The sequence below is a fragment of the Macrobrachium rosenbergii genome, chromosome 13 (genome assembly GCF_040412425.1).
Source record: "Macrobrachium rosenbergii isolate ZJJX-2024 chromosome 13, ASM4041242v1, whole genome shotgun sequence".
Classification (NCBI taxonomy): Eukaryota; Metazoa; Arthropoda; class Malacostraca; order Decapoda; family Palaemonidae; genus Macrobrachium; species Macrobrachium rosenbergii.
This window is the reverse complement of record NC_089753.1, coordinates 12049908-12069907: the sequence shown is the minus strand read 5'-3', so window position 1 is coordinate 12069907 and position 20000 is coordinate 12049908. Positions and strand designations below refer to the sequence as shown.

Genomic DNA, 20000 nt, shown 5'->3' with positions numbered 1-20000 from the left:
ATAACAATTATAATAAACACTCAATCAGGTGGCATTCAGGTCGCATAATATCATTGTAATACGCTGCTACTAAACAAATATAGTTAAGGTTTCTTGCAAAGTTCGGTATAATAATAATAATAATAATAATAATAATAATAATAATAATAATAATAATAATAATAATAATAAAATTCTGTACTGGATAATGCTGAGAAAATAATTTATAATTACAATATGAACTGTTCATAACTTGAATTTTTAATACGCACTGAAATGTCGTCACTAATTTTTGAAAGAGAGAGAGAGAGAGAGAGACACATAATCAAGTCTGTCAGTCAAGCATTGCATATGCAGCCGTAAGAGGTTTCAAGGAAAAGTTGTCAAGCGTTAATTATAAAAGGTGATAATATTATTATAATTTTTGGAGGTGAAATTTGAATTATGGCAAAGGCCAAGAAGGTGAACAGCCGGGAAGGAAGAAACGGGTGAAAAATAAGCCAGTAATAAAGCCGTGGATTAAAGGGACAATAGCAATAATCCCCCTTCCTTGGGGATGATAACAGCTTCAGTCCAAAGAATTACATTCCAATGGAAGGAGGATATTGTCAGCATCTGTTTTCTGACAATAATGACTGCGGAGTCAAGAGGATTTTGCAATCTATGACTGCCTATTTTATATCGAGATTCACTGCCAAGATTACCTATTCCATTCGGCACCCATCACTTGTCATCAAAGAATTAAAATTAGAAAAGGAATAAATGAATCAATAAAATCTCTATCAATGTACTCTCCAAATTCCTTTCGGCGCCCCCCACCTGACAAATCATGAACAACAATCAAAACAATAAAAAAGAATAAAACAATTAATAAATAAATATAACTAAATATAACCCACTAACAAGATCATTGGCGACTCGAACAACAATTAAAACTAATTGAATTAGTGAATTAACAAAACCACTACCAAAGTACTCACCCAATTCCCTTGGGCGCCTCCCACTTGGCGACGAAGGACGACGTCGTGATGAACTTGGGGTCGAATGTGATGTTCCTGGGCGCCAGGGGAATCGTCCGGTATTGAGCCGTCGTCGGGAGAGAGATCTGGTCGTGGCTCACCGTCTCCACGGTGATGTTGTAGGCACGGCCTGAGAAAAATGGTAAACACTATTAGCAATACCAATATAACTTCTAACAATTTGAACTTAAGAACTAAGAAATGCCGGTTCCAAGCAACAAACCAGAGAGGTCTGCTGAAAGCTTCAATGGGTCACGACGCAACCCGAAATCTAAGAGAATAGGTACGACACATGGTATATGGCTTGAAAAGTCAAGTAGTAATGTGATAAAAATTACATTTCACTTCTTTCTACTCTTTATTCTTTTAATTTTCGTTATCTTTTTTTTTAACTTTGTTAGCTACATGGAAACATTAGAGCATCCTCATGCCCGCCAACAACTAATTAAGATACGCAATTATTAAGGGTTAAATAATTATGGAAATAATCATGTTCTTTCATAATTGAAATCAGGACGGCATCTTCAGAATCATTCTTACACCATCGAGGAGAAACCATGCTTCAGGTCTCTCTCTCTCTCTCTCTCTCTCTCTCTCTCTCTCTCTCTCTCTCTCTCTCTCTCTCTCTATAATTCGTTCGTTTCGTACAATGTTGAGCTACGAATGGTGTGGCGTAAGAAAAGGAAACTAACATAAAGAAATGATGTAATAGCTAAAGCCTTGAAAAAACTGAACAATGACAAATCAATCCATTAAAAATAAAATTCTCCGTTCCACCGAACATGGTCTTTCTTAGACCATAATTATAACCATCAATTTTGTCGCGTTTTGTGTGATCTAAGGTGAAACATTAGGTATCAGAGAGAAATGAGTTTTATTTTGTAATCCGACACAAAACTATAATGTGAATTGTATTGAAAACCAAATATATTTGACAATATAATTATACACATCGCCCACAACTACTCTGTTTCGGCAGTTTCCTTGTAATCTTTGTCCGGAGAACGCGTTGGCCATCTTGAAGCTAGTCTCCTGATGACTAAGCGGGGTTTTCCCGGGATGGGCAGAAGACGGTATCTTCCTAAATGTGTACGCCTTTCCTGAAGCATAAGTATACATTTCCTAAATGACACTCCCCAAGGTATCAATCTTCCATTGGAGATATGGTATCATCCCTAAAGGATAAAAAGATTCTCAAGATATATACTCCCTGTGAATCAATTTTCCCTTGAGGAGGCATCATACGAATTCTAAGATATTTAACCATCCTGGCGCCACATACTGAACAAAGAACCTAAGGTGTTAAATTTGGTGTAGCGGATATTCGTGCCTGTTCGGCATCGTCTTCACAGGAAGTGCTATTTATCTGACTGCACAACGATTAAAGACCACAAAAAACTCGTCCATATGACACCACACTGTTGGGACTGTGATTATGACTCATTTCGACAACTCTCGAAGCTAAATTTGACCCAGAGTTACCCTCATCAGTCTCCTCTTTGGGTCCGTTGCATTTAACAGGCCATTCCCTAAATGCAGCGTGAATTGATTTCTTTCATTATATAATAAATAAAACCCAATTACAGTCACCTTTACTGAACAATTAACACACAATGATTTATACGCCAATCCAGAGGAAATGGAATGTGTGATACCAAGACCGTCACATACAAATGAGATCGGCTAAATAAGAAAGAATGAAAGACAAAATCATTATCAATGCAACATAACTAAAATTACATTACCAAACACATGAAACAATTACGGCTTAAATCTAACATGAAACTGATGCCCCTCGTTTGTTAAGAAGACGAAACATCAAAAAATGTATTATAACTGGCTTTGAATTCAAATATTGACCGCCTTCATTAATTTCCAGACTCAAACAAAATGCAACCTTAATCAACGCCAGTACACCTGCAGTATCCTGCAAAAATACGACATTTAAATCAAGACCACCAATTACTCTGTCTCTTACTCTTACCTGGCACTAGCCCTAGGAAGGAAGCTTGAGCTGGTCCCGGAGGCTCTCCAAGTCTGAGGACTGTCTTGACGCTCTCTCTGGCATCTTTCGGATCGATGCTCACCTGAGAAAAATTGATAAAAATTAATTGTAACGTGATGTATAGATGAAGTTTTTGCAACAAAGACTATAATATATTGTATGAGAGAGAGAGAGAGAGAGAGAGAGAGAGAGAGAGAGAGAGAGAGAGAGAGAGAGAGAGAGAGAGAGAGAGTGTCTTCAAAAGAGATTGAAGTGAATGTCTTCAATTACGATGAGCAAATATTTATAAATTTTTTTGATGATTTCAAAACTGGTGGTTTTTATACGTCTTCTTCATAAAAAAATTTAAAAAAGCATAATCAACATTTAGAAAATTTACTCAATCAGTAAAGTATCAAAGTCACGGCCACTCATTAGAAAAGCGGTTGTTAAATTGTATTCCACGTGTACGCAAGTTAAATATACAGGTATAAATTTTACACATGAAACTGGGAAGAATATTTCACTTGAACGTAAAATGATCTCTAGTGACCTATTTTATGTAAAGCATGATGTCCTTATTCATATATCCAACGTTTTTCCTTAACTCGTTTGCAAATCGGACAGGCAACGCAATGCTCGTATTCAGTCCAAGCTAAAAAGGAGCCTAACCCTGTGGTGTTGAAGATTTCAATTATGGGACAACGTAAGTAGGAAGATAATTCCAAAATTTGGGTCAATATAGAAGTCACAAAGCAAATGTAAGAATGGGTGGACTGACGGGTGTTACTAGTCCACCTGAAAGGAGACTGGAATTGTAAACAGCACTTTTTTTTAACTCATGAAGTATGGGTTTGAAATCACTGTGTGTGTGTGTGTGCAATGGTTTTTCGAGCCTCACTATAAACCACTGTCCTTCACACCAGACTCATAATGTTTGTTGCGAATGCCTAAACATTTCTTTTAGGGATGAGTACGGACCAGACCCAATATTCTTGAAGGTAACTTGTAAATAAAAATTTTATTTATGAAAAATTACTATCACAAAAATAACTTTGGAGGCTGAAGGCGACAAAAACAAGGTAAAAATAAAATAGAAACCAAAATAGACGGAAAAAAAATCTTAGTAAAATGTTTCTGAAATATCAAGGCTGAAGAAACCCACCTGTCTTTCCTCTTAAATCACCTATTGTTTTTGTCTATTTATCAAGGCCAGGTGAAGACATTTGTACAAAACATTTGAGAGAGAGAGAGAGAGAGAGAGAGAGAGAGAGAGAGAGAGAGAGAGAGAGAGAGTCCAGATTTACGAACGGTAAATGCAAAGTGATTTTCTATTTATAGTGTTAATTGTTCGTGTTCTCACAAGTCAATGACTACGCTCGCAAACTTACATTAGTTTTTACTTATTTTCTTATTTTACTTCTGCTTCTGGCAGGAAATTATATTTCTACTGAATTTGGCTCTAATGAGTAACGGCATGAACTTATCAATTAATTTTAAGCATTTCTTGGAAAGGGGAGGTTATGGCTGCAATGACCAACCAATAAGGTTCTGGTAGCGATTGGATCCCAAATCAAAATCACCCATAAGATTTTGGTGGCGACTGAAATCGCCATCAGAATCACCCATGGGGCTTCAGGTGACGACTGGAGTCCTCACAAATTGCCAAAAATGACATCGTTTCGACTAGAATCACCACGTAAACCACACATTCATATTTAGTGGCGGCTGAAAAATTAAATAAATACAATTGACTACGACATTTAAGAACAGAGAAGCATCACCTCGTGATCTTTGAACCACAAAAACATATTACTGAAGCTATAACCATTTCAGGATCATCCAACACCCCACATTACTCAACGAATTGGTATTTTATAGAGTCTTCAGACTGGCAGAGGTATGTACTTAACCAACTCTCTCTCTCTCTCTCTCTCTCTCTCTCTCTCTCTCTCTCTCTCTCTCTCTCTCTCTCTCTCTGTGTGTGTGTGTGTGTGTAAGTACACTGTAGTATAAGTTAATAACAATAATCTACGTCTGATGGATTCAATTCTTCCTTTTCTTCTGGTTCTGATTTTACTGAGTTCACTGAAATTAAGTTTTCAAGAACATGAAACTGGTTTTATTATAAGTTCTCCGAAAGCAAGCTTTAAGGAAAAAGAATGTCATTACATTAATAATCTTACTAGATCCAAGCTTCTAAGAAGGAAAAATCATTAATAATTTCAACAGAGACAACTTTAAGCAAGAAATATCAGTTCAATAAAGCTGACAAAAACAAGCTAAGGACAACGTAAATAATTTAATTAACAAATTCACCAGAAAGTCTTATGGAAAAGCAAATAATTTTATTAACGCTTTTCCTGAAAATGAGTCTTGAGAAAAAAGTGACTGACTTCGCCATTAAGTTCACCGGAACATTTTTAAAGGAAAAAAGCAAAAACCGCAGAGATGAAAATTAGCACACACAAAACCAAGTCTTCCGCGTCCTGCTGACAAAACAACAATTAGGATTCACTTTTATGGTTTAAAGCTACCTAACTCCAAGTGGACATTAGCGCTCAGATTTTTCATTCTTTTCCGACATTGCGCTCTCTCTCTCTCTCTCTCTCTCTCTCTCTCTCTCTCTCTCTCTCTCTCTCTCTCTCTCTCTCTCTCTCTCCACATACATACACACACACACGCATTTTCATCTATTACCACTTAATGAAACAGTGACCGGATTTACAGATGACAGACTGGGTAAGTGCACTCTGCTGCACTGTACCAAGAGTATGTTTCATTGCGCGCGCGGGTGCGTGCACATGTGTGTGAGAGAGAGAGAGAGAGAGAGAGAGAGAGAGAGAGAGAGAGAGAGAGAGAGAGAATCAATAATCTACTTTCCACATACAGAGAGAGAGAGAGAGAGAGAGAGAGAGAGAGAGAATCATTAATCTACTTTCCACGCACACACAAATCTACTTTTCAGAGAGAGAGAGAGAGAGAGAGAGAGAGAGAGAGAGAGAGAGAGAATCATCAATCTACTTTCCACACACACACAAATCTACTTTTCACAGAGAGAGAGAGAGAGAGAGAGAGAGAAAAATCATTAATCTACTTTCCGCACACACAAATCTACTTTTCACAGAGAGAGAGAGAGAGAGAGAGAATCATTAATCTACTTTCCACACACACACACACACACAAATCTACTTTTCACAGAGAGAGAGAGAGAGAGAGAGAGAGGGGATAATCAATCTACTTTCCACAGTGAGAGAGAGAGAGAGGGAACCAATCTATTCTCCACAGTGAGAGAGAGAGAGAGAGCGCGAGAGAGAGAGAGAGAACGAATTGTTTCCTTATTAGAAATCAATCTAATTAAACCGAACCCCTTTGCAGAGAAGCATGAGGTTAATACTGTAAGCTCAGACAATAACAAAATCCTTTGGTCAAAACGCTGTCTCCATGATACAGGTGCATACTTGGCTACTAATGAACGGCTCGGCCGCGTTTCCACGCTTAAATACCACAGGTATGTGAACGGCAATTGGTACAACGCTCAAGCCCAAGAAACAGTGAGTGAGTACAGTAGTGTCCTTCGTTGTGGGAAACATACAGACTCTTTGAGAAATAAAAAAAAAAAACAAATCGATAGAGGCCACTGCTACTCATTTCACTTCACAGCCAGTTCATTTTCAACTGTTTATCTGAAGTAAGTGGTAAGGTAATCACCCGAATACAACTACTGAAGTCACTCATCTAGCTTTTAAACTGCTGCAACTGAGGCAAACAATGGACCGTTCTTCAGATATCCACAGACATCTGGAAAAGGGTAACAGACAAACTGATGGATTCTGAACTTTTTAAAAACTTATTTAATATCGAAATGTCTTAGTATTTTATGTTTTTTTATATATTACACTGTCGCCTGAAGAGTAGAATAAGCAAACGTTACGATGTTCTAAGCTAAATTACTACTTGACAAGCGAAGTAACAGGTGGAACTGACCAGTCATTATCTCTCCTTTCGTGTAAGGCCTTGCCTTTTGTTGTTTTCGTGCCAGAAAATACGTGCCCCAAGAATGTGTGGGTGTGTGGTTTTACATATATGATTTTCAATTAGAGCTTTAGAAAGGAATGTTTAAATTCCACTGAAGAATAAAATCCTCTGAGGCGTCGAAAACTAATGCTCCCGTAACGCCCGGAAATGTTTAAAATCAATTAACCGCCAACGCTGCACCCGCTTTCTCTCTTTTGTCCTTCAAACCTATTCGCTTTCCTCAGGTTTTCCTCCTACATGCGTCAGTCAAATCTATTCTACCTTTACGAACAATTTAACTTGAATGCTTTGCCCTTTCTCAATAAATCCTCGTAATGGGAGTCGCTACATCCCTCTCTCTGAACACCACCAAAACATCTTTTAATATTTTTTCTGAAAAATACTTATTATAACTATAACCGATAAAAGATGGGTGGGGGGATGTTTTTACACTATGTAAATGAAAAAAGTGTTCAATAGCGTTCAACCGTACATAGTAGTCTGGTGCCAACGGCAAATGGCCATACTAATGCCAAAAGCCAACGAGCAATTACATGGTCTCTAAAAAGCTGGTCTCTAGGATAGTGAAGGTGCGCAAAATTTGGTCTGGTCAGTATTTCGACCGGTGTCCATAAAAGAATGTGTGACAATTCGCACATAAGCTTGAAAGACCTTCACTGAAACGTGTATCAGACATTAGGAGTCTGGTGCAAACGGCAATGGGTCAACCAGACGACCGAAACCCCTAGTGAGTGAATAAAACTACTTGCATCGTCCTCCTTCCAGTGTGCGTTCACTTTCTCTTCGTTTAAAACGGTTTCTACTCTTCCCGGTGGCACCCTGTCTTCCTTCTCTTCCCATAAAATCTTTTATTATTCACTTCTCTTATATCCTATTTTCTTCTTAACTTCTCTTCCGTGTACCTTTTTTTCATTCTTCACCTCCCTTCCCAATAACCGCATTTTCTTCATTTCTCTTCCAGACAGCAGGTTTATGTCTCCCTATTCCCGATTTCTCTTTTTCTCCCTAACAGATTATTCTCTTCCAAACTTCTCTTCCCAGCAACATCTTTCCTTCTTTACCACTCATCTCTGAATCACATTTTCTTCACAACTTCTCTTCATAACAGGAAATTTCTACCCGCACTCCTGTTAATCACTGCACCTTTCCTTCCAAATTTCTCTTCCTAGCAGTATCTTTTCTTCCCCACTATTTTCCTCAGTAGCATCTTCCTTCCTTACTTCTTTTCGCAGTAGCAGATTTTCTTCCTCGCTCCCCTTCCCAATGGCACATTTCTTTCAGAAACTCTCTTCCGCATTAGCACCTTTTCTTCCTCATTTCTCTTTCCAAAAACCTCTTTTCGTCTCTATTTCTTACATGTCCTCCCCTATTCCTCTACCCAGAGACATCTTTGTTATCTACTTCACAACCCAAGGAGTTTGTCACGTCAGAGTTCTGATGATCAGTTAATCAACTTCTGCAAAAACGTCTTTTCTAAATCTCTTACCAAGAAATCTTTTCTTTCCTACCTCCCAACTCAGTCATTTTTTCTTTCCTGCTTCTCTACTTAATCAAATCTTTGACTTCTTGTCTTCTTTACTTTAGTCACGATTGAATGTTCTCTTCCCAACGGCATCTTTTCCTCTGTACTTCTTTTGTAATTAGCAACTTCTACTCCGAGCTTTTCTTCCCGGTACCATGTTTGTTTCGACAACTGTCCTCTCAGTAACACCTTTTCATCCTTGCTTCGCTTTCCAGTGACATCGCTGCTTCCTTACAATATTATTCTAGTGGTTTCTTCCCTCCAATGCCACCTTATCTTCCATTGCTCCTTTCCGCCCTTCCCTTCTTTCCCAAGATCATCCTGGGCGTGGACTGGTGTGTGCTTCTTGGGTGTGGCGACTTCAAGTATTCACCCGAGGATATAGATGTGCGAAGGTCGCAGTATTGTCCGAATTTACAAAGCGTAACGAGCTGAGACCATCCCCAAGTCCCCCCCCCCCGCCAACCCCGCCAACAAGAAGACGTCATTTGTGTTATTCTGAATAGCAAAAAGTAATTATATGAGGCACTGGCGTTCTGTGTAGGTCATAGGGTGGGGTGCTGTTTTACAATTAACCTTTACCATATACCACTTTATTACAGAACAGCATTCCAAATGTGTGAGGAGAAAAAATACAGAACAATACAAATAACAAGAGTATGCACATCAACTGGTAAAAATATACGTAAATAACCAGCGTAAATAATTCTTTTGTACGTCTGCTTGAAACACTCAAATAATCCCATTTCCTTAACATGTCATGACGAGTGTTAACCATAAAACCTGGAGTTCAAAATCACCGGATGTGTTTTCTTGGGAAATATCACTGAAGTGAAGTTTAGAAGTGGGAAACTTAAAACAATTTCCGCAACTGCATTAAACATAAACCGCAAATTATCATAGTTACCAACGTCACAGAGGAGCGCAACTTGTAACATGAATAACTACAAGAAGACTAGTCTTGACAGAGGCCACATAAAAGTTGCATCAAAAGCAGCCACTTGTGACGGGTGGAAACATCCTCGGTGATTTGTCATATTTTGGCGCGAAACCTCCAAATGACATCCCATTTTTGGCGGGAAGCGATGAGGAATCTCAAATGGAAAGGTAACAACGTCGGTGATGAATGCTGTTACGGTGGGAGGATATTTCGTTAATAAGTACGGCAAGATCTAAAGAGTAACCAGTTTAGGAGGAAAAGATTCGATATTAAATCCCACTCGGGAGGGAAAATTAAGAGATCCAATTTTGAGGGAAATAAATGATTTAGCCTAATCTGACAGAATATTACTTAAGAGGTAAATCCATAATAAGTCCATAATTATTATTACTAGTGCAGTCTGCTTCAATCTATGCTTCGAGCCACGGTTACCTATAGTCAGGAAATTTTAAAGGGAGAAAGGGCACGACGTATTATAAGAGCGTTTGAAATTACAAACCCGCCCCATGGCTGAAAAATCTAATGCATCCTCCCACCCATCCATCTCCCCACCCATTCCCATCACATCATCCTCTCAACAACCGCCCCCAAAAAAAAAAAAATGCATCTTCTCCCCAAAAACTACATTGCTGTTCCCCCAAATTTTCGTAAATACACATCGAAACCGGATCTAAAACATAACCTTCATGGTGGAGGTAGAAATATCAGGGTACATAGCACATCCAAAAGCGAATAAAGGGGGCGCTGAGCGTATGATTCCTCGCGCAAGGAAGCCAAGCGTTACTGAACCTTACAACAAACTATAGTGGCCTTTTGCAAGGCACAAGGGGTCATAATGAGGCCCAAAAACCAATAGATTAAATAAGTCAGTAACTACCCAAGAAGACATTCAGCGTCGGATTTTAGCCAATGAATTATTATTCCTGTCGTAAGGAGCTTATTGAATTGAAATCAGTTGAGAGATGCAGAAAATCTTAGGAGCGAAGGATACCTCATTCTGCATACAGATCTTCACCTTTCTAGTTGAACTCTCAGGGTCGAGAGAATGTTACGAAATTATTATATTATGATGACAGGAAGCCAAACATTCTAGAACTCAAGATTCTCTCTCTCTCTCTCTCTCTCTCTCTCTCTCTCTCTCTCTCTCTCTCTCTCTCTCTCTCTACATATTTTCAAGAGGTTAATCATGCTAAGAACATAATTAAAATATATCCTTTGTATATAACGGTGACAGCTTAGATGAAATTTGTGAGTTTTAGCTCACCAACAAAATAGTAGTCAAAAATTCAAAAGATTATATATTAATGAAAAAGACAGGGGTAAGAATTTATTGAAATTCAGCATACATGGCGTTAAGAAAACTATTACTAACCGTAACCCAGGTACTGGATTCGATAGTATTCATTCAAACCGTCTACAATTGGGTCGAAATATATGTAGTGAGTTTATCTCGATGTTATATCTCAGGTTTGCTATTCACTGTTACATTCTATTTGAGTGTGTTAAGAGGTGCAAGCATTCCCATCATCAAAGGCCTGATATATCTGCTTGTTTGCAATCAATGAAACATTCGGATGTTTATGTTTGGTTTGTTGATATTGGTACAGCATTTGATTCTGTTACTCAAGACATTCTCACGGGCAAAATTCCAGAATACGAGGGTCAGATTGTGTTTGTAAATTTGAATCACTTTTGGTACAATAATCAATTGGATAACGTGGAATATAGAGCTTGTTTCAAATGAATGCGAAATAAGAAACAAAGTAGTTCGCGGCAGAGGAACATAAACAAATCTGTTTTATCGATATACACTGATGTGTTCTTAAAAATATCTTTGAAATGAAAGCTGGTTGCCGCTTAGTTCAGACACCATCGCATACGCGGATGATAATGTGTTGCTGCCATTTCACTTATTCGTCTGCAAAAACTGATAGACGCAGCTTTTAAGAAGGTTTTTAAAACTGACTTGAAAGAAAACTAAAATATCAAGCCATTTAAAATCTGTAGTTATAAGGTTAAACTTGTAAAATCATTTAACTATTTGGGGTATACGAAAACCTGTAATTTTTAAAATTATAATGATGACATCACCCTTCACAAGGAGTACATTTTATGATGCATTTAATATAAGAAACTTTTATTTTGTAGACTAAGATGTTAAACTTCCTTGATTTAAACAATTTTACTTGAAGTTAAAAAGGTACGAAATGTGGTTCGGTGGTTCATACTAAAGGAATTATGTCATAAGTTTTGGTGTGGGGTTCCACAAGGCAGTCAGAAAGATTCCAAACCTTCCACATCATGAAAGTAATCCTTACGCTTGTCAAGAGGCTCAGATGTTAACATTCCAACATCTTATGAATAAGTCTAAGATTAAGTCTGCGCTGCGGTCGCTAAGTAGCCCCGCGATTTTTTTTTTTTTTTTTTTTTTTTAAGATTTATACGTTCCCATATATCTTTGGTTTTCTTAAAGGGAGTTCATGCAGCTTCAAAAAAGTTTCATGATACAGATTTATTATTAAACAATGATGAAGACGCTATTATGGCATGATTTTTTTATTCAAAATAATGAAAAGCAAATGGGGGAATTCTGCCATGTACATAGTTATTTGCCTTTTTGCATTATAATGTTTCATTATCAATACTGCCATTCAAAGACTTTGTTTCATTCAGACTTTTTACGGTAATGAAGTAATAGTAGTTGACTATATATGGTAAATAAAAATTATTGAGAAGTTATGTGCCCGAATCTTACGGAAGTTTTGTGGCACATCTTGATTTTTTTATGGAACAGGAAGATATATGAATGTTTTTCATCTAAATAAATATATATTTCGACTTCTATGTTTCATATCACAGTCATTTTTTACCTATGAATCTTGGAAAGAAATACAGAATCTAATCGACCTATCTGCCTGCTTTGAAAAAGTTAGAAATTTCACATTTACCGTAAATTTTTTCGTACGGAAAAAATACTAATTTTCCCTGCTCTACTAATTTGTTCCGCCTGCAACATCGTTTGTCACACTTTCCCTTACGTTTTTCAAGTTGTCTGTAAAATAACTTGCGCGCTCTCTCCCTCCCTCCCTCTCTCTCTCTCTAGGCATTAAATCCTCTGCTTTACCATCCAACAAGACCAGGTTTCTAATAAAAAAATATCTATGACTTAGGGAGATATTGGTATGTTTATTTAGTAATCTTTGTCCGCTTTTAACTCTTACTTTACTATACTCTCTCTCTCTCTCTCTCTCTCTCTCTCTCTCTCTCTCTCTCTCTCTCTCTCTCTCTCTTTTACATACTGTCATTGTAATTTATGACAGCTTGCTTAGCAAGTATCAGCCCCAATTTGGCTTCCACAGGACTGTATTCACATTAATAATGATAATAATAACGTTGTCCTTTACCTTTCAAACAAAGATTGGATAAAGAATTAATGGAAAAATTATAAACCAACTGTTTTTTTAAATACTGCTCAGTTCCTCAAGTGCGGTAGCCAAACCAAACACTTCTCATTATCCCAATATCCCAAGGTTCCTAATCCCAACTAATCCCACCACAAAATTACACTTTGGAATTTCTGATTGATCGAAAGCCACAAATCCAAAGGTCAACTGGTTTGATCCATCTTTCATGACATCCCTTTCACAGTGCGGATTTTCTGCGCTCTTTAGTAAACCATAATTCAAGACGCCTAATTTCAGAAGATAGGTCTACTATCTCTAAATGGCAAATCCATTAACATTTTCTTTTTTATAAGTTTTCCCTTGGTCTCTACTCCACAAAAAAATGTACGATGACGAATGCCCATTAAACAACAGTACCTGGTACCATTCGCATACGTTCACGCACGACGGATTTAATTAGCAATGGGGCGTGGAAAAAATAAAAGTGTTATTGTGCAATTAAATGTGGTTCGGTCCAGTTATACAAGGCTGCGATACTATTGTTTCCGAGGTAGCCTGGCCTCCCGCCAGCAGTGGGCGTTGTAACAGATTATCTACAGTTGGTGAATTTGTGATTTATGAATTTTTTAGCCAGAAAGGTCAGATGGTGAAAACCAGTTTTTATTCAGTGGAGGACAAAGTGAGATTTACAACCCCACTCCAAACTCTTCCTTTCACAATATGAGAAACGAAAAGCACGAAGTAGATGATTCTACGGCGTGGAATGACGACAGAAAAAAAAAAACTTTTTAAAAATGAACAAGCGCAAAAGAAAGAACAAGGACATTGCAACCATGCAATGCATACAGCGGTAAAAAAAAAAAGACATGTGCTTGATTTTTTCATTAGACGACTTCAAAGAAATAATAATCCACTCCAGGTTTGAAAACAAACTTTAAGGCAAAGAAACCCTATAACACCATATAAACACAAAAGAACACCCGACGGCTGAAACACTGCAGAACATGAATTTTGTGCCCATCCCTGATTACAAAACCTCTCATTTTCAGCTGGATTACAACCTAATACCTGAGTTAGCTTCCGAGCTGATACTCTAATCATCCAAGCAAGTTTGCGCAACGAACCTCAAGTTTTCCAAATTATCCAATTAACTATTTTTGCAAATCACGCGTCGATGCGGAAATTTGCAGTCGGGGAGAAATTTCGTCATTGTGCCGTGACATAAATCGATACAGTTACAACCCCACGAGTGTTTACAGCTCGCGGTGTGGTTCTGTTTGCAAAAGACGCTTTTCTTCGTTTGTTTGCTTTTTCCTTCCATGCCTATTTCATTCTTCTCTTTGTTTTCTCAATAGCGTGCTTTTCTTCTTTCTCCGTCTTTTCAAATAGCGGAAAATGTTTATTAAAAATAATGGTAGATGAAAAATGGCATTTTGTCTGCCTTATCAGAGACTGAGAAATGTAGACTAAAAATCTACAGTTTTCCGGGAAATCAAAAAATGTCTCTTCTGAAAAAATAATAAATAATAATTTCTGAACTCCCATAAAGGAGTTATTGAAAAACAGAGCCTCCTGTCTATCAGCCAAGTAAAAGATACAATATTCTTTCGATCGTTCACGCAGTCCATTGGACACCCCTAAGGGGAAAAATTAATAAAAATGAAAGAAAGAAAGATGGAAAAAGCACGGGGTGAGAGGGGAGCCTCGCAAAATGCTATTTAGATGTAAATCAAACTCCAATCTGGGGATTTGGACGGGAAGGAATGCAAAAGTGATGGGAGATGGGTACCAAAAACACACGCTGAGAGAGAGAGGGAGAGAGGAACACACACACAAAATATATATATATATATATATATATATATATATATATATATATATATATATATATATATATATATATATATTATTACATACACACATACATATACGTATATATATATATATATATATATATATATATATATATATATATATATATATATATATATATATATATATATATAATAAGAGAGAGAGAAAGAGAGATGCCAGCTAATCAAAGGCTTCTGAGCCTCTTTGAATAAATATTTTTCAGTAATATTCTAGTTTATGTGCAATCAGCAAACTGGATGCATATTACTGAAATGACTGACTGCCTACAGATGTTTACTTATACTTCAAAATCTTCTCTTTAATCCTTTTCTAAATAATAATTATTTAGAATAATAATATTTACCTTTATTCATAAAACAAATGATGTTATTATACCTGAATCTTTCGTGAATCATGGCTCAAGGCCAGTAATCTCATACCACTACTGAACGAGAGAGAGAGAGAGAGAGAGAGAGAGAGAGAGAGAGAGAGAGAGAGAGAGAGAGAGAGAGAGAGAGAGAGAGAGCAGGCCCCCCAAAAAATAATGAATGAAATAATGGTTCTTAAAGGTGACGAAACCAGGACCAATGCATTCTCCGAGTCGCACTACCGGACTTTGGTGACCACTTCTTACTTTCACTGCCAGTAGTGTCACACAGGCAACCGCAAGCACGGATCTTGACCCAGCTTCCTCTGGAAAGCAGCGAATAGAATGCAACTTCCGTCATGCAAGAAAGCACTTACAGGCACAGTATTGCCAATCCTACAGCAGTAAATCACCGTTACAGTCACGTTAATTATGTTTAACCAAGTACGATCCACTGGAGTCGGGTTCCAAAAGCAAAGGCATGAAATCTGATACATTTGTATTACGTACAATCCACATAGGAAGTGAAGTTTACAAGCTTTTTTTTAATAACGTAACAAACGGAGTTGCCATTCAGGGCCTTACAATGTTCTTCTGTTTATTCACTTGAAGTCTGGGGGAATCATTTAACCTGCAATTAAAGGAGGGTATGTCATCACCTACGATGATAAGCATATCCACACAGTGGTTTTATTGTGAGCATCCATGCATTAACTCGGTCATTTCACTATGCAAAAAGAAACTTATAATGATTAACAGTGCTTAAAAAAAATACAACTGATGAGAAGTTAGGGCAAATTTTATATTTATGGCTATCTCTCGGATATAAGTTGCCGTTGGCTGAAACGTACGTTGAAAATGAAATTGCGAGTAAAGCCAGTCATAATATTACATCTATCAATCAATCAGCAACGTGGCTCAAGTATCAAGAGCGTGGAACACCCCATTCACAATATTCCATAAAGAAGGAACGTATGCAAAACACTTCACAATTGCTTGGAGAGTATTCGCGGAAGCACATTCACTTGCATGCGCACAATTACAATGAGAGAGAGAGAGAGAGAGAGAGAGAGAGAGAGAGTGGATAGCTACAACTTTCACAGGTTCACCCATTCACCATTGTAATTGCTCTCTTTTGTCAATGAAGACCACAGAATTCTTAAAAATGATTTTTCTTTCACCTGATATGTTTTGTTTTCTCAAATCCTTGTATTAATATGAAACAAACAAATGTCTGGCAAAAATGAACGAACTCTCTCCATATACTTGACTTTTGAAACTAAATAAAAATAAGTAAAAAAAAAAAAAATAAGTATTCTTGGTCCAAGAAAATTGACCCCATTTTAAAAAATCAAGTATACTTGCTCCTGGAAAAATGGATCACTAATTAACCTTAAAAACTATCAAAATGGGTCTGGTTCCAAATTTGAAGGAGCTCGCCTTAGTAAAATTTTACGTTTTCTCCTTAATTGCAGAGCGGTACACAATTTACGAAAACCACTATGAGATAACCACGACTCCCTTTGTCCGAAAAGTTCAAAATGAAAAAAAAAAAGTCACAGAATCCCACGCGAAGCACTTAGTACGAAAGACCCAAGTACATCCCAGCACTAAAAGTTGTGGCAATAAAATGCCCAGTCCTCCTTAACCTTAACATCTACAGTTACTTAAGCAGCCACAGTGGGTCAAGATTCGAGAGGAAGATAAGACTTCACAGCGTTCATTACGTCTGGTATCTGGAAAGGTTACTTTAAGAGTATTCCAGAAACTACTTTGTGGAAAGGAGAAGACTGATTACTTCCGATATGACAATGGCCACAGAATCTGATTTGTGCCTTCATTTTTTACAAAAGTCAAGCGCAGGGACTCTTGATATTATGCACTTCATCAGGTAATATATACCCTGATGATTAACCAAAGAGCACTGTAGGCCAATGGACCCCTTGTGACGCCAGTTTACATAAAATTATCACCTTTAAACAGGGGTGAAAACCCTCAAGATTAGCGGGACGTGTGATTTTAGGTTACTGGGTGATAATTTCTGACTTCAAGAATTGGTTTCTAATACCGATACAGTAAATTGGAGTTATGTGAAAAGCAACGGAAGCAACGGGAACAACGTTATACTTTTCAACAAGCGTAACGGTCTTGCGAACCAACACACTCAACAATAAAATATAAATACCCTGTAGCTATACGTACTTATAAAAGGTGTGAACTATATATTATTAATATGTCACATGCATTAAGTCTCCAAGCCTACCAAAGTAAAGACACCATAACCCTAACAGAACGCCTACTATTTAATCAACCTGGGAAACTTCCCTCATGAAAAATCATACAAAAATTCTCTCCTATTAGACAAGAACATTTCCGTGAAGAAAAGCACGAGCTTTAATCCGCAATATGTAAACTCTACGCTGTAGGCCCCAAACTCATTTAAGTGCTGGGTAAAGTTTACAAAACCGCACCCACTACCATCTTGGACTTAAAAAGTTTCCAAAACAATAAGCTGTGAAGTTTTTCATTGCTCTCTCTCAGTCTCAGCACTCTCTCTCTCTCTCTCTCTCTCTCGAATAAGCTGTGAAGTGCTTTTTTTCATTGCTCTCTCAGCTAGGTTCAGTTCAGCACGTCTCTCTCTCTCTTCTCTCTCTCTCTCTCTCTCTCTCTCTCTCTCTCTCTCTCTCTCTCTCTCTCTGATTAAAACTGCAAAAATAAAACTTTGATAAGAAAATGTCTAAATAATTCACATTCAATTAAAATCCGTAAACTGATTAACAAAAGAGTAAAAACCAATTACAATTTTAAGACTCTAAAAGGATAACTTCATTAACCCCAAGGATAAGAAAGCGTTCCGTCATTAAAAATTCAATCCTTGAAGTTTAATGAAAAAATATAAAGTGACGTGCATAATGACTTCGGTTCGGAAGATGTAAGTCACGCCCCAAGAGAGAGAGAGAGAGAGAGAGAGAGAGAGAGAGAGAGAGACTTAAATTTAAATTGAGTTACGGAAAGGAAAGGCGCACACGCATGCACAAAAAACACAATAGTATTTAAAGCAGACAAAATCTATATTCTCATCAGTGGTGATACTTAAACGACGAAGTGGGCTGCGTCGAACAAAGAGCGCGCGCAAAAGCGTAACATTTACAATGGCAAAAAGAGAAATAAACTGTGAGAAAAAACCTCCATTGTCTCAACCCGTCAGCCCATGGAGATATCTTAATGTTATTTATCGGTAAAAGTGTTAAATGGCAGATCATTCTTATGTTTTGAAAGGTTGTGGTTTTAGTAATAATAAAAATAAAAATTCTAATTTCCAATACGTCTGTTGTAGCCATAAACCTTGATGTACAAAAACCAAGCTCAATACGAATAGTATTTTCAAACATGAAATGAGTAAAGGGGGTATAGTTAATTCTTTCACATTAAATAACAAAGGATTGAGAGAAATTAGTTTTGGATTTAGAAGTGTCTTTTAAAGTGAGTGAAAACCAGTAAATTTCATTGTTCCGGCACCCTTTGCAAATGTCTGATCACACTCAAATTGTAAAGGAGTCACTGTAAATAAAAAGAGCGCATTTAATTTTCCATTTTACAAACCATTTCCAAAACGCTAAAGAATACAGTCACCAAAACCTAAGCAAAACTATTATTAATTGGAGGGGGGGGAGTTGTCTTTCAGCATGTACGTAAGCCTATTTTTGAGCAAAATTATAATGTCCATTGTCCTATTTCAAAGATCCACAATTCAGAGTAAGAAAACTGTTAAATGATGCTCTGGCTTATGGGACAAAGAAATTGAAAAGCGTAATGCATTGCACCAAATGTCTTGTAGTCCTGATTCCTCGTCCGTCGCTGGTTCGACCCCACGGGACGGTGGACTTATTATCAACTAAAAAATTCCCCTTCGGTAACATATATGAAAATATATTACTTCGAGGTAGAGTGAATTGATATATATATATATATATATATATATATATATATATATATATATATATATATATTTAATATATATATATATATATATATATATATATATATATATATATATATATATATATATATATATATATATATATATATATAAAAGAGAGGATTAACAAAATAACTAGAGTGCACTTCTGCCATCAAACATTATACCTCCAAACAATAACATCGGCTTCGTAACTTCATGATAAAATGTCACCTGACTCACCACTGTTATTTTTCTTTTTTTTTTTTATCGAGCAATACCAGACCAAGGGTCCGTCGCTCTCTTTTGTATACCTACGCCAATTCCGTCCTTATGTAAGCGCTCTTGCCCCTACTCATGTTTTCCAAGTTGAGCGTAGAATTATGGTTCCAATTACATACAAATTGTGGAGAGTGATATTCGCGTAACAATTATTTAGCGGCAGCGTCATAATAAGGACGATAATAAGGATAAAGACGAAAGCCATCATAAATGAGAGAAAAAATTTGAATATCTAACTATATATTATATATATTTACATATATGGAGAACCTTTATTAGGGTATACATACATACATACATACACACACACCCTAATAAAGGTTCTCCATGAAAACACAAGAGAGAGAGAGAGAGAATATTAAGGACAGAAGAATAATGCAATTAAGCAACACAACAACATCAACGTAAAAGTGCAAGGACTGAAGGCCCAACCACAGAACTAATATCCGTTTTTGCGGCCCATCCAAGGCAACAGCTACGTTATTCACTTTAAAGATTTGATGACAATTTTGCATAGCAATATTTTGGCAATGACCCCCATCAGTTTTCATATCCCGAATGCAGGAGCAGCATAAATACTTCAAGACACACAGAAGAGGAAATAAGGTTCCAAATTCTAGAAGTAATGAGAAGATTGTCGAAATAGACATGTA

The 20000-nt window shown here is 37.1% G+C and overlaps 1 protein-coding gene across 2 annotated transcripts in view; it reads right to left on the bottom strand.

Moving 5' to 3' along the window:
* Window positions 1–20000, bottom strand: part of LOC136844907 (tyrosine-protein phosphatase 10D-like) — a 273677-nt gene that overhangs the window by 158922 nt on the left and 94755 nt on the right. For both annotated transcript variants that reach the window (XR_010855005.1, XM_067114230.1), the window contains exons 5-6: window positions 2983–3085; window positions 960–1128 (exon numbers count right to left, since the gene is read on the bottom strand). Coding sequence is in view for 1 of the 2 variants with exons in the window: in XM_067114230.1 (XP_066970331.1) it covers window positions 960–1128; window positions 2983–3085 (272 nt within the window). In the remaining variant the exon portion in view is untranslated. The remainder of the gene's footprint in view (window positions 1–959; window positions 1129–2982; window positions 3086–20000) is intronic.